Source organism: Piliocolobus tephrosceles, chromosome 16 (genome assembly GCF_002776525.5).
Source record: "Piliocolobus tephrosceles isolate RC106 chromosome 16, ASM277652v3, whole genome shotgun sequence".
Classification (NCBI taxonomy): Eukaryota; Metazoa; Chordata; class Mammalia; order Primates; family Cercopithecidae; genus Piliocolobus; species Piliocolobus tephrosceles.
Window position 1 is genome coordinate 61,308,853 of NC_045449.1, and position 14,011 is coordinate 61,322,863.

Here is a 14,011-nt window from a genome sequence, read left to right on the forward strand (position 1 = left end):
TTATTATTATTATTATTATTATTATTATTATTATTATTATTATTATTATTTTGCAAGTGCTATGCATTCTGGGCCAGTGGGACCTAGATCAGATTGGCAGGAAACTATTTCAGTGTCTTGCCAAGCTTTACGTTGTTACCTTTATGTGTGCAAGGGAAATTGTGCTCTTAAATGATCAAGAAAAACAGGTGTGTTTCCCCTGGGTAAGGAGATTGTGGTTTTTTTTCTTATTTTTGCTTATGTATATTTTCTGCAATGAGCATGTATTATTTGTGAAACTAAATATATATAAAAATATATTATATATATTTTTTAACATATATATATAATTTTAATTTTAAAAAATATACTCTAACTCTTGGCCTATATCCCTGCTTTTTGACTCAAATTTAGCCAGACCCTTTCCAACCTCTTCACTCCTCCTGTTCAGGTGAACTGCCAAAAATCAGCACACTTCAGTTTAGGAAGAGATATTTTTTGGAAGAGATCAATTTCCTCACTCTTGAACTTCTAAAAACAGCCCAGTTTTTCTTCTGCCTCTCACCAAGCAGTGATTGATGCTATACCTGCCTCTGATGTGACAAAACCGAAGCGATGAATCAAAGCTTTCTATGATTCTTGCGCATTCTGAGGCTGGTGAAAGCACTAGCCGGGGGCACTGGGACGTGTGAAGATGCTCTGTGTGGGGGTTACTCTGCCTCAGGCACTTTGGAGGGTAACACCTGCTATCACTAACCTTTGATATGTTGCTCTGCTTTTTCAGATTTTCGACAATGAAGCCAAAGACCTGGAGAGAGAAGTTTGCTTTATTGATATTGCCTGCGATGAAATTCCAGAGCGCTACTACAAAGAATCTGAGGTAAGCGACATTTGGAATGAGATGTGGAAGAGATTCATTCATTCATTCATTCATTCATTCATTCCACAACTATTTCTTAAGTGCCTCCTAACTTGGGAGGATGCCATCTCTCGTTGTGTGGATTCAATTTGCTTTCATGTCTTTCTGGTTCATTTTGCGAGTCTCAAAATTAAGTGCCTAACTCTTCAGGGACCATCGTTGGCCCTGGCCGTTATTCAATTTCCACTTAGTTTTCCTGTCTCCCAACTCTGCCATCATTTTTTGGCAACGTCAGTATCCATAGGGCTGGGCTGTCCAACACACTGGCCTCCCTGAAACACAACAGGCAGTCGCCCCAATCTCATGCTTTTTTTTTTTTTTTTTGAGATGGAGTCTGGCCCAGGCTGGAGTGCGGTGGTGTGATCTCACTGTGATGTCTGCCTCCCAGGTTCAAGCCATTCTTCTGCCTCAGCCTCCTGAGTATCTGGGATTACAGGCACCCACCACCATACCTGGCTAATTTTTGTATTTTTAGTAGAGATGGGATTTCATCCTGTTGGCCAGGTTGGTCTCCAACTTCTGACCTCAAATGATCCGCCCACCTCGGCCTCCTGAAGCGCTGGGATTATAGGCATGAGCCACCTGTGTTTTATCTGTATCTGAATCAATCCTTGAAAACTTTGATAGCTCATTCCAGCAGAGCTCCTTTCTCTCAAAACAGCAAGCACCTTAATGAGGACATCTCCTTTGTTCTTGGCTGAGAATAAATTTCAGAGAACTTCTTTCTCTCTGGTTTTCAACATACCAGGATCCATCCTTTGCCTTAGTTCTACCTTCCTGCTATACGGTTTGTGCGAGTCACCATTTATATCCCATTAGTATTTTATTAATGGCTGCTGACGGAACTTGGGTGACCCACTTGTATATAACATCCTAGCCCTGCAATGACAGCAGATGCAGGGCTATTTTTGTTGGTTAGCGACATGCCACCAATCCCAATACGTTTGGAATCAGGGCCCCAGACTCGTCCTCGAACCGTAACACGTGGACCTTGAAACTCTTCTCCCAGAGTCATTAAGGCTGATGGGAGACACAATAAATAAACTTCTTCAAAATGAATTCTGTCGTTACACAAATAAACCAGGCTCCCAACATGGTGGTTCGGATTTCTTTTGCCTCCACGTTTTGGGATTCGTTTCGGTATAAAAGTCTTAACCCGATCTTAGCAAATGCTTGGCTGCTTAATTGCAGGCACGTGTCTTCAGCTGCTGTCCCTGAAAGGGACTGGGAGAGGCTGATGTGGATCACTCTGTGTTGCTCATCTCCACCCAAAGGGTGAACGTTTTAACATCATCAGCTTTCATTGTGCTCTGCGGCCAACCACACCTATGCATTTTAAGATAAAGTTAAATGCTTTCTGAGTAACTGTGGAACCGCCGAAGAGGGAAATAAACAGGGCACCATTGACCTTACCCTTGTCTCGCTCCTTGGAAATCCTGTAGTTTCATGTCAAGTCCGCCAGTGCTTAATGGGGTCTGATGATGTCCAGAGCATTGTGCAAAGCACTCCTGTGACGCCTCGGGCCCCCCTGGGCTGCTGTCCCACCTGGACCTCCCAGCCTCTTTGGGAGCTCTGGGCCTTCCAGGAAAGCAGGGTTGCCAGAAAACTCTGAACTAATTTCAGCTTTTCCTCCCAGTGTGCTTTGGCGTGGCTCTGCCTGGACTTCAGGGAGTTCCCTCCTGATTCAGTAGGAAGTCTTGATACAAATATAGAATATTAATGAAGAAATCAAGTCTCATTTCTAGTCAACGCGCCTGACTCATTTCCCTGTGCTCTGTGCCCCCAAAGAACCTCCACTAGAAAGCTTCCTTTCATTCACATAGACATTCGAGGAGCTTTTCCTTCATGCTTCACAGAGTCGCTCATGGGCACGTCCATACCTCTTTCCCTGGGTCATAAAGTATTCTTCCCTGGATGCAGTTTGGCCAAGATGAGTGGTAAAGAGTCCAGTAATTATTCATCCAATAAATATTTTTGGAGCCCTCACTGAGTGTCATGTACAATGTTAAGACGGGGATGTCTGGGCATGGTGGCTAATACCTGTAATCCCAGCACTTTGGGAGGCCGAGGCAGGCGGATCACTTGAGTTTAGGAGTTCGAGACCAGCCTGATCAACATGGCAAAAACTCTACTAAAAATACAAAAATTAGCTGGCAGGGTGGTCAGCTACTCGGGAGGCTGACGCACGAGAATCGCTTGAACCCAGGAAGCGGGGGCTTTGACGAGCTGAGATCGCAACAGAGCAAGAAACTATCTCAAAAAAAAAAAAAAAAAAAGACGCAGCAGCAATGAGCCACAGAGATACTTAGGGTCCCTCCCTTCAGGATACTTCCAATCTAACAAATACCACGCAGAGAGTATTTGGCAAACAGTAGAGAAATAGTCACACACATACATATGGAGTTCAGAGTCACAAGTGCAGGAAGGCAGGTACAGAGAGAGACTGTGATGAGGAAACTGCATTTAAGAGGATAGGATCAGGAGATATGCTATGGAAAAATGACAGTTCAGGCCAGGCGCAGTGCCTCACGCCTGTAATCCCAGCATTGTGGGAGGCCAAGACAGGCAGATCACCTGAGGTCAGGAGTTTGAGACCAGCCTGACCAACAGAATGAAACCCTAATTCTACTAAAAATACAAAAATTGCCTGGGCTTGGTGGCATGCGCCTGTAGTCCCAGCTACTCGGAAGACTGAGGCAGGAGAATCGCTTGAAGTCCCAGCTACTCGGGAAGCTGAGGTTGAACCCAGGAGGCAGAGGTTACAGTGAGCCGAGATCACACCACTGCAATCCAGCCTGGGCAACAGGGACTCGGTCCCCAAAAAATAAATAAATAAATAAATAAATAAATGAAGTTGAGGCGTCATAGGATCTAAATTATACTTTTAAAAGATTGTTCTGGATGGAGAATGGACTGGAGAAGAGCAGAGTCAGGAGACCACCAAGGTCACTATCATTATTTATGTTATCAGTTACTTAGGTGCTATCGTGGCTTGCGCTAGAGGGCTGGCGGCAGAGATGGAGAGGAGCAGATGGTTTTGATGTATGTTTTGAAGATGAGGATGAATTGACAGGGATTGCTTATGGATTGGATGTGGGGATGAGGTTGAAGGAGGAGTTGGGATGGCCTTAAGGATTCTGGCTTGAGCGACTGATAGATGGGGGTGCTGCTTACTGAAATGGGAAGAAGAGAAGAGAGGTGTACCTTGGAGAAAGATGCGTGGATTTTGTGATGTCAGTGAGGCAGCTAACACAAACAGAAATGAGTCTGGAGCTTAGGCAAGAGATCTGGGCTGGAGACAAACTCGAGAGTATTTGGCGAACAGGAGATTTAAAAATCCTGGGGATGGATGAGAGGAAGAAAGCATGAAGTATAAATGGGAAAGGGGTTCAAGTCCGAGCCTTCAAGGATGGCAGCAGCTGGTGATCAGGTCGAATCTAAAAGAATCAGGAATCTAAAAGAATTAGTCAGAAAGTTAGGACGAAAACAAGGGAAATGCACCAAGGAATGTAAGTTTCAAGAGGAAGAGAGTGACCAGAGGTGCTGAATGCTGCCAAGAGATCGAGTAGGGAGAGAATGGAAAACTGTCCGCTAGAACAGTTCTCCACTGGGGGCGATTATTGCCTCACGAGGATGCTTGGCAATGCCTGTAGACATTCTCAGTTGTCAAAACATAGGAGGGCTACTGGTATCTAGAGTGTAGAGGCCAGGGATGCTGCTAAAATCCTCTACAGCACAGACAGGACAGCCCTTCACAACAGAAAATTGTCTGACTCCAGCCGGATGCGGTGGCTCACGCCTGTAATCTCAGCACTTTGGGAGGCTGAGGCGGGTGAATCACAAGGTCAGGAGTTCAAGACCAGCCTGGCCAACATGGTGAAACCTCGTTTCTACTAAAAATACAAAAAATTAGCTGGGCATGGTGGTAGGTGCCTGTAATCCCAGCTACTCTGGAGGCTGAGGCAGGAGAATCACTTGAACCTGGGAGGCCAAGATTGCACCACTGCACTCCAGCCCAGGCGACAGTGTGAGACCCTGTCTCAAAAAAAAAAAAAAAAAGAATTATCTGGCTCCAAATGTCCATAGTGCCAAGGCTGGGAAACCTTGTTCTACAGGAAGAGGTGATTGAAGATGGATGGAACTCTGGATTCAGCTTTGATGCTCAGGGCCACCCCTGGCCTGTCCTAGAGTCTTAGGGTTACTGAATGGACGCGGGAGAAGGGGGCCCATAGGGCTGAGCCCTGCACACTCATCATCCATTCTGTGACCTCCCAGGGGGTCTGCTGGTCTCTGTAACAGGTGGAATTCCTCCTCCATGGACCTGGCAGCCGGATCACAAACGGCTACAGGCACCATTGGGAGCCTGCAATAAAATCTTAGAAAAAGCATTCCCCCAGGGGCGACTCCCTTGTGACCCCAGCCTCACCATCTTCAACAGGCCAGAATCCAGACTGCAGTCTGAACCCACCCAAAGGAAGAGGGGTGAGTTTCCTGGGCTGTTTTGGTGGTTGTGTCTACGGTAAACATGCCAGGGACTGGGAGTAAGGGGAACAATAGTTTCAGAAGACAAGCCATTTCCAAACACACATAGATGTTTGGCACACTGTAAATAATTAACACCCTCCACCCCACCACAGGAGTTTCCTTCTAAAATGAAATCTGACCTTGTTCTGTACTTAAAACCCCTGACTGGCCCTCCTTTAGAGTTCAGCTCACGCAGGACTCCCCCTTTCTGAGTTTTCCTGGGCATGCCGCTCCCCCACCACTGCTGGTCTGGACACAGCGAAGTTCTGGTCCATAGCTTCTAGATCATGCTAGATTGTGCTAGCTCATCGCTATGGCATGAGCTCTGCAAAGACAAGAGCTAGCTGTTCCCCAGCCGCTGCTACAGCACCAGCGCTTAGCAGGCGCTCACTCAATGGTTGCTGAATGAATGAGTGAAGGCGAGGGACTTTGCTTTTTTTCTTCCAGCAGTGACAATTTCAGAGCAAGCGCTATCAAAGAAAATGAATTCGTTGCCATTAAGCAAGCAGTTGTGAATCAGAGTTCCTTTTTTTTTTTTAATCGGAGGCATCCAGCTTCATGGGCCTTTTCTTCCCATCCATCTTTGTAAGTTGACGATGTCAGCGTCCTAAATAGAAACGTTCTTTATGTGAGGAAGCCGGATGCCAATGGGCTGAATCTGTGCCTGGATTTTTTTGATGCTGATGAATCCAGACCAGGGTTATCTGGGTTGCTCCTCTCCACCCAGCTACTGTCACACACACACGGCCATCCAGGCCAAAGGAGGGGGTGAAAAGACTTTCCTTTCTTTTTCCATTTCTCCCTGGAAAACTTCTCGAGCCACACAATCAAGACGGCCTCTCTCATGAAGGTGACCAGAGCTTGGAATTTTCCAGTGGGTGCCCTCTGCCCGATGGCCCTCATGCCATCGCCACTAGCCAGGGATTCAGAAGCATGCTTTGGGGATTCAGGATCAGCTGATAGCCCAGCTAAGTGCTTTCCTTATTCTCATGTTTGCGGTGCTGCTGTTTCCTATTAAGGCCTGATCTTCAGTTCTCAAAGAACTCTTAGCTTCAAGTTTGTTCTCATTGTCATTAATGGACTCTGCAGGGCAGTGCTATATTGTGGGGGAGGGGGGAATTAGTGTGATTTTTTTTCAGGCACAGAGAGCCCCTCCATTAGTCACAGAGACCACTGAGGCCCTGTCTGCCCAGAAGCATCATAAAGCTGTTTGCACCATGTCACGTGGAAAATGACCATCATCAACACCAAAGCAGGAAAAGGGGTGAAGCCAAAAGCTGAGCAGGTTGGACTGGTTATGCGGCAGATACATAGCGTCTTGCTACTGCCAAGATTTTCATCCCAGCTCCTTGATGCTCTGCCAAGATTTCAAGGTGAAGATCCCAGCGGAGGAATGAGGAATTCTGCACGATAAGTCAGAGCGTGCCTGCAGAGGCCACAGGCAGTGCAGCCATACCCGCAAGGCTGAGTTGGCAGTTTTGGGGTGCAGGGACAAACCTCAACTTCTAGCCTGCAGGACTAGTCCAGGCTGGAGAATCTCTGAAAGCCATGCTGGGAGAGATCTAACCCAGAGGCCTTTGATGTTGGCTCGCAGTCAAGTTCAAGTCCAGTACTGTTTCTCCTCCATGCACTGCAGTCGTTCATGAGGTCTGGCTTCCATCATGAGATGGGGAGTGATCAAAGAAAATGGCATCTGTGTTGGCCTCCTGGGGGCTGCCACCTGCAGCAATCTCCCCTAGACACAAATGTGTAGGGTATGTGCAGCTTCTCAATCTTCAGACATACCTCCAGGGCAAAGGAAGAGAAAGAAAAAGGAATGTCTTTTCTAGTCGAGGAAGTAGAAGTAGAGGGTTTTGTGTGTGTGTGCTTCCTTTTTTAAATCTTCGTTGATTTATGTAATGAAAAGCAAAGGAGTCTCTAGCCCTGAGGTTCTCAACTACGGGCAAATTTGTCCCCCAGGGGCATCTGGCAATATCTGGAGACATTTTTGATTGTCGAAACTGGATAGGGCACGTCATGAATCTAGTGGGTAGAGGTCAGGGAGGGAGGCTGCTGAACATCCAAAATGGGCCAGGTGCAATGGCTCACACCTGTAATCCCAGTACTTTGTGGGAGGCTGAGGCAGGAGGATCACTTGAGGCCAGGATTTCAAGACCAGCCTGGGCCACACAGCAAGACCCTGTTCTACAAAAAAAATAAAAAATAAAAATAAATTCGCTGGGCATGGTAGCATGTGCCTATAGTCCTAGCTACTCAGGAAGCTGAGATGAGAGGATCACTTGAGCCCAGACGTTTGCGGCTACAGTGAGCCATAATCATGCCACTGCACTCCAGCCTGGGAAACAGAGCGAGACTCTGTCCCTAAAAAATAAAGAAAAGAAAAGAAGAGCCGGGCGCAGTGGCTCATGCCTGTAATCCTGGCACTTTGGGAGGCCGAGGCAGGTGGATCACCTGAGGTCGGGAGTTCAAGACCAGCCTGACCAACACGGAGAAACCCCGTCTCTACAAAAAATACAAAATTAGCTGGGCGTGGTGGCACATTCGTACGTGTAATTCCAGCTACTGGGAAGGCTGAAGCAGGAGAATTGCTTGAACCTGGGAGGCAGAGGTTGCAGTGAGCTGAGATCGCACCATTGCACTCCAGCCTGGGCAACAAGAGCGAAACTCCGTCTAAAAAAAAAAAAACAAAAGAAAAGGAAAGAAGAAGAAAAGAATCCAAAATGCACCACAACAGAGAATTATCCAGTTCCAAAATGTCAAGTATGCCAACATCAATAAACCCTGACAACATAGACCAATCCAAGGAAAGGAAACAGTAAAACCTACTGGTATCAAGACTCATTAATGAATTCCTTTAGTTAGCATTTACTAAGCACCTACTGTGTGCCAGCTACATACTAGGCACTGAGGGTACAAAAACAAGATTGTATAAGCCCTCAAAGGTCCTGTCTTCTACTGCCTTTTGAATTGATTTTCTGGTTACAGATGAAGCAATTTCTCATCCCCTGTATTTTGGAGGATATAAAGGCCATCTTACTAGTGATAAATACAGCATAGTAACTTAATGGGGAAATTTGCAATTTTTTGAAGTCAGGTAGCAACAAAGGAGAAAGAAGAACATGAGGTTGTCCTAGAAGCATGGGTCCCTGATGGGGCATAATTGAATGTTTTTCAGACAGAATTTGATTTTGAACTTTCCCCTTAAGTTGAGTGACTAAGTCTCCAGGTCCCTGGATCATAGCCTTCCTGGACCAAGAACTCCTTGGCAGCTAGTTCATTGGTCCCCACAGATCTAAATATCTGTTGAATTCTCTCTTAAGGGAGAGAGAATGGAACAAAAAGAGATACATCTAGCTTTTCCAATAACTGTCAAGGGTGAGAGATTAAATGTTGTTTGCTAAGGACCGGCCCTCAGAAAGGGAACAGAGAGACCAACTAAGTAAATATTGTCATATTTAGCTGTACCCTTCAGTACAAAGAGCTTCATCCAAATCACTCGGCTCCCTCAAATTAAAAATATTTTCATTCTGGTCTACATCTTGGCCTTTGAGGGTGGTAAAGATTTTCCGTTACCTCTAATGGCCAGATTCAACACAGCTGCCTCTTGCCGGAGTACATTGTTAAGTTCACTCTGTTGTGCTGTTATTATCATTTTTTTCCCCTTTCCCTCAAGTCCATCTGTTTCTTTCTGAGAGTAACGCAGCTGTTTTGCAGTGGGTTCCAACTTACTGCGGCCCTCATGCTTCTTGGAAAATAAGAGGACTGATGACATCACTGGGATGGGGAGAAGTCCCTGCTGCCAAAGGAGTCCCTGGTGGGAGCCTCTAAAACTGGAGGGTGAGGGAGGAAGCCTGCAAAGAAGATGCAAGAGAAGGGTCCCCAGCAGCTGCCGCATCGCGGGCCCTGAGCCCTCTCCCTTTCCAGGATCTGGATGATGCCAGTGCTGTTTGAAATTGAGAGAAGGCCAGGCGCAGTGGTTCACATCTGTAATCCCAGCACTTTGGGAGGCCGAGGCAGGCAGATCACTTGAGATCAGGAGTTCGAGACCAACCTGGCCAACATGGTGAAACTCCATCTCTACTAAAAATACAAAAATGAACAGGATAAAGATACAAAAATTAGCCACGTATGGTGGCGGGTGCCTGTAATCCCAGTTACTCAGGAGGCTGAGGCAGGAGAATCACTTGAACCCAGGAGGCGAAGCTTGCAGTGAACCAAAGATGGTGCCACTGTACTCCAGCCTGGGTGACAGAGTGAGACTGTTAAGAAAAAAAAAAAAAAAAAAAGAGGCTGGGCACGGTGGCTCACACCTGTAATCCTAGCACTTTGGGAGGCCAAGGCAGGCACATTGCTGAACTCAGGAGTTCAAGAGCAGCCAAGACAAAATGGTGAAAACCCATCTCTACTAAAATACAAAAAATTTGCCTGGTGTGGTGGCATACGCCTGTAATCCCAGCTACTCGGAGGCTGAAGCAGGAGAATCGTTTGAACCAGGGAGGCGAAGGTTGCAGTGAGCTGAGATCACACCATTGCAGTCCAGCCCGGGTGACAGAGCCAGACCCTGTCTTAAAAAAAGGAAACTCATGATCTGGTTGGGAGGATATGGTATAATGACACAAATGCTAAGTGATAGTGCAGAATGAGACAGCAAGAGAAATACATTCACACAGCCACGTGTGATCTACTTTCCTCAAACTCATACACACAGTCATCGCCAGAAGAGTCCCAGGACTGGTCAGGGAAGACTTTATAGGAGAGGTAGAATCTGAACTGGGCCTTAAAAACGAAATAGATTTATGTTTATTTTTTGCTCATAAATTAATACATGATCCTTGTAAAAAAAAAATTCCAACGTGATGCAAACACAAAACAGAGCAAATCTCCTATGATCCCTCATCAGAGACATGACTGTTGTTAAAGTTGGTGTTTATACTTAAACATAATGCATAAATAGTATTATTTTATAAAACGAAACTCACGCTATGCACACCACCTTGCAATGTGCATTATTTCACTAATCACATAAGCTTGCCATTTGTCTGTGCAGCACACGCCTGTCTAGTGAGTTTTAGGTGGCCGGATAATATGCCAATGAAGGCCAAGTTCAGTGACTCATGCCTATAATCCCAGCACTTTGGGAGGCCAAGGTGGGCAGATCGCTTGAGCTCAGAAGTTCGAGACCAGCCTGGGCAACATGGCAAAACCCCATCTCTACAAAAATACAAAAATTAGCTGGTCATGATGGCACATGCCTGGAGTCCCAGCTACTCTGGAGGCTGAGGGAGGAGGATCACTTGAGCCCGGGAGTCAGAGGCTGCTGCAGTGAGCCGAGATCCTGGGCAGCAGAGCAAGACCCTACCTCAAAATAATAATAATAGTAATAATAATAATAAGCCAGTGTACGGGGGTGCCATGTGTACATCATTCTCCATTTGATGGACATTTAGAGTGTTTCCGTTCTTATTATTATTATTATTTTTTTTTTTTTTTTTTTTTGAGACGGAGTCTTGCTCTGTCGCCCAGGCTGGAGTGCAGTGGCCGGATCTCAGCTCACTGCAAGCTCCGCCTCCCGGGTTCACGCCATTCTCCTGCCTCAGCCTCCCGAGTAGCTGGGACCACAGGGCGCCACCACCTCGCCCGGCTAATTTTTTGTATTTTTAGTAGAGACGGGGTTTCACCGTGTTAGCCAGGATGGTCTCGATCTCCTGACCTCGTGATCCGCCCGTCTCGGCCTCCCAAAGTGCTGGGATTACAGGCTTAAGCCACCGCGCCCGGCCTCCGTTCTTATTATGATACTGCAAGAAACATCCATAGATATCTTCTGGGAGTTGTTCTAACGTCTCTGTAGAATAAATCTAAAAGCGAAACTGTTGAGTCAATGGACATATGGGTCGAAATTTTCCTAGATATAACAAAATTGCCCATACCCTGTGGCTACATTAAATTGCCCCTGACTCACACTTGGATGGGAGCAAACTCAAGTCTGAAGATGTGTGAGATGGAATGGACAGTGTAGTGAATGGCCGAAAATAAGGAGTCTCAGTGCATAGTCAAGGATCAGTGAGGCACAAGGGAAAAACTTTGAGTGCCAAGCCAATGAATTTGGACTTTATTCTGTAGGTCGCAGGGGGCTTTCAAAGCAGGGGTCACCAAAAATAAAAAATCCATTGGCCAAGAGAAAAGAAAAAGCAGGGGTCATGAGCAACCATGCAAGGGGACTCTACTTGTGACCTCACCAGAGGGGCTGACTGTCTTGTGGGGATGTTGACGGCAGGCTCCTGGGTGCCCAGAGGTTTAGGACCATTCAAATCCATTACCCTGCATCTTTCCCTCTTCTGCTACCCTCTTTCATGAAGAAATTGACCTCAGCCATCTTGACAACAATAAGATTTTATTAATGAATAGTAACATTTGGAAATAAAAAGGCATTAAACAGTAGTCCAGTCCTCAACAACCCTGGCTGCACCATTTTCAGACCAATAATTGGCAACTTACTTCCCAAGGAACAATGAGGTTTTCTTTCTCAGACCTCATTCCTTCCAAACCCAGGAAAGATGAGACGCCAAGTCTCGCTGAAGCACAGTGCCTAGTGCTGATTTTAAAAGCCACTGCTATTCTCTTGGCCTAATAACACGAAGCTACCTCAGCATTTGGAGCAAACCCCATTTTTACTGGGATTACTACAAAAAAATGGTAGTGCCCAACTGCATCCTAGAGAAAGAGTTATCATTTTTTTAAATTTTTCAAGGGGGAAAAAAAAACATTTAAACTGCTGCAGGAATTGGCATGAATGATGGTCCCCAGCACTCAGTGTTCAGAGCAACAGTTGCAAACCCTACCAATTGAATTTGGTAGTGAAATGCCAGACCAAGTAGGTCAAACAAAATTAAAGCATATGAATTCCTAAATGCCAGATCGAAACCTCTGCCGGTAGTGGAGTTGCTGATTGTGGCATTGGAGGTCATTGAATCAATAGAAAGAGCCCCTGGGGGCCAGGTGCAGTGGCTCACGCCTGTAATCCCAGTATTTTGGGATGCCAAGGCAGGCGGATCACTTGAGGTCAGGAGTTCGAGACCATGGCAAAACCCTGTCTCTACTAAAGATACAAAAAGTAGCTGGGCATGGCGGCATGCACCTGTAGTCCTAGGTAGTAGGGAGGCTGAGGCACAAGAATTGCTTGAATCCGGGAGGCGGAGGTTGCAGTGAGCTGAGATTGCAGCACTGCACTCCAGCCTGGACAACAGAGCGAGACTTTATTTCAAAAAAGAAAGAAAGAAGCCTGGGAGAAATCACCCTGTCACCCTATATCCCAAAAGGAACAGACCAGGGAGGGAAGAACTCATCCAAGTAAAACATTGATGGAATGGAGAAACAGTTGGGCTTTTCGTAAAGGGATCTGTGCAAAAGATAACCCCTAGAACCTATGAATTGGGATTCCCAGCTTGGGCGCTCTGTGTCTAGATGATTCAGCCCTAATGTGGTGAGGGCCCTGGCTGTGGAGCCTCCTAGGCGGTCACAGCCACTGCATTTGATCATCATCAATTCTGTGTCTGAGTCCCTCCCTCCTTTCAAAAGAATGGATAGATGGACAGATGGACAAATGGGATGGAGAAGTGAGATGACATCAAAGGCAAGGCATGGAAAGTGACTAGCACAGTCCCTGGCACACAATAAGCATTTCATAAGCGTTCCCTTCTCTCTGCTTTGACCCTGGCTTCGAGCTCTGCAGATGGGTTGCAGGAACGGTGGCTCCATGGAAACCATGTGTCTTTGCAAGGTGGCCACTGTGAGTGCCATCACAGGAGTTTGTTTGCGTGTCGTTTTTCTCTTGTCGGTGTGAGTGGAGAACAGGAGCAGAGGTGTGATACCAATAGCTCCAGCTCTCAGGATCATGGGATCCTCCGCCGGCTCAGCGAGATCCTGCAGAAGTTACAGCCATTTGTGCTGCTGAGACTTTAAAAAAAAAAAATGTGTTATTGCCTCTGTTATAGTTTAACCTGAATTCCGGATGGCACGTGTCTCTGCTACTTCACCTCGAAGAAACCTTAGAAGTTACATTTTCTGTTTGTTGTGCCAAGTCTGGGCCATCTGTGGCACTGCAGTGCTGGGATGGTACCCAAGGCAGTATTGCCATGCTATCTCTGTCTGCCACGAGCCTTCTTACAGCTGTACTATAGAAAACTAACATTTAAGACTTTCAAAGAAGGAAGCAAGAGCTGAAAGGCCCAAGGCTCTCAGCCAGGAGTGAACAGATACGACAGGCTCTTCTTCAGTTCCATCTCATGGAGAACTTCTCTCTGTACTTTTTTTTTTTTTTAAATAAGACAGAGTCTCACTCTGTCACCCAGGCTGGAGTGCAGTGGCGCGATCTCAGCTCACTGCAACCTCTGCCTCCTGGGTTCAAGCGATTCTCCAGCCTCAGCCTTCCGAGTAGCTGGGACTACAGGGCCATGCCACCACACCCAGCTACTTTTTGTATTTTTAGTAGAGACGGGGCTTCACCATATTGGTCAGGCTGGTCTCGAACTCCTGACCTCAGGTGATCCACTTGCCCTGGCCTCCCAAAGTGCTGGGATTGCAGGCATGAGC

At 46.5% G+C, this 14,011-nt stretch overlaps 1 protein-coding gene across 3 annotated transcripts in view; it reads left to right on the forward strand.

The window, feature by feature from the left end:
* PITPNC1 (phosphatidylinositol transfer protein cytoplasmic 1) overlaps positions 1-14,011 on the forward strand; it is a 312,387-nt gene that overhangs the window by 254,408 nt on the left and 43,968 nt on the right. For all 3 annotated transcript variants that reach the window (XM_023211996.3, XM_023211998.2, XM_023211999.1), the window contains exon 6: positions 764-859. In XM_023211996.3, the coding sequence (XP_023067764.1) occupies positions 764-859 (96 nt within the window). The remainder of the gene's footprint in view (positions 1-763; positions 860-14,011) is intronic.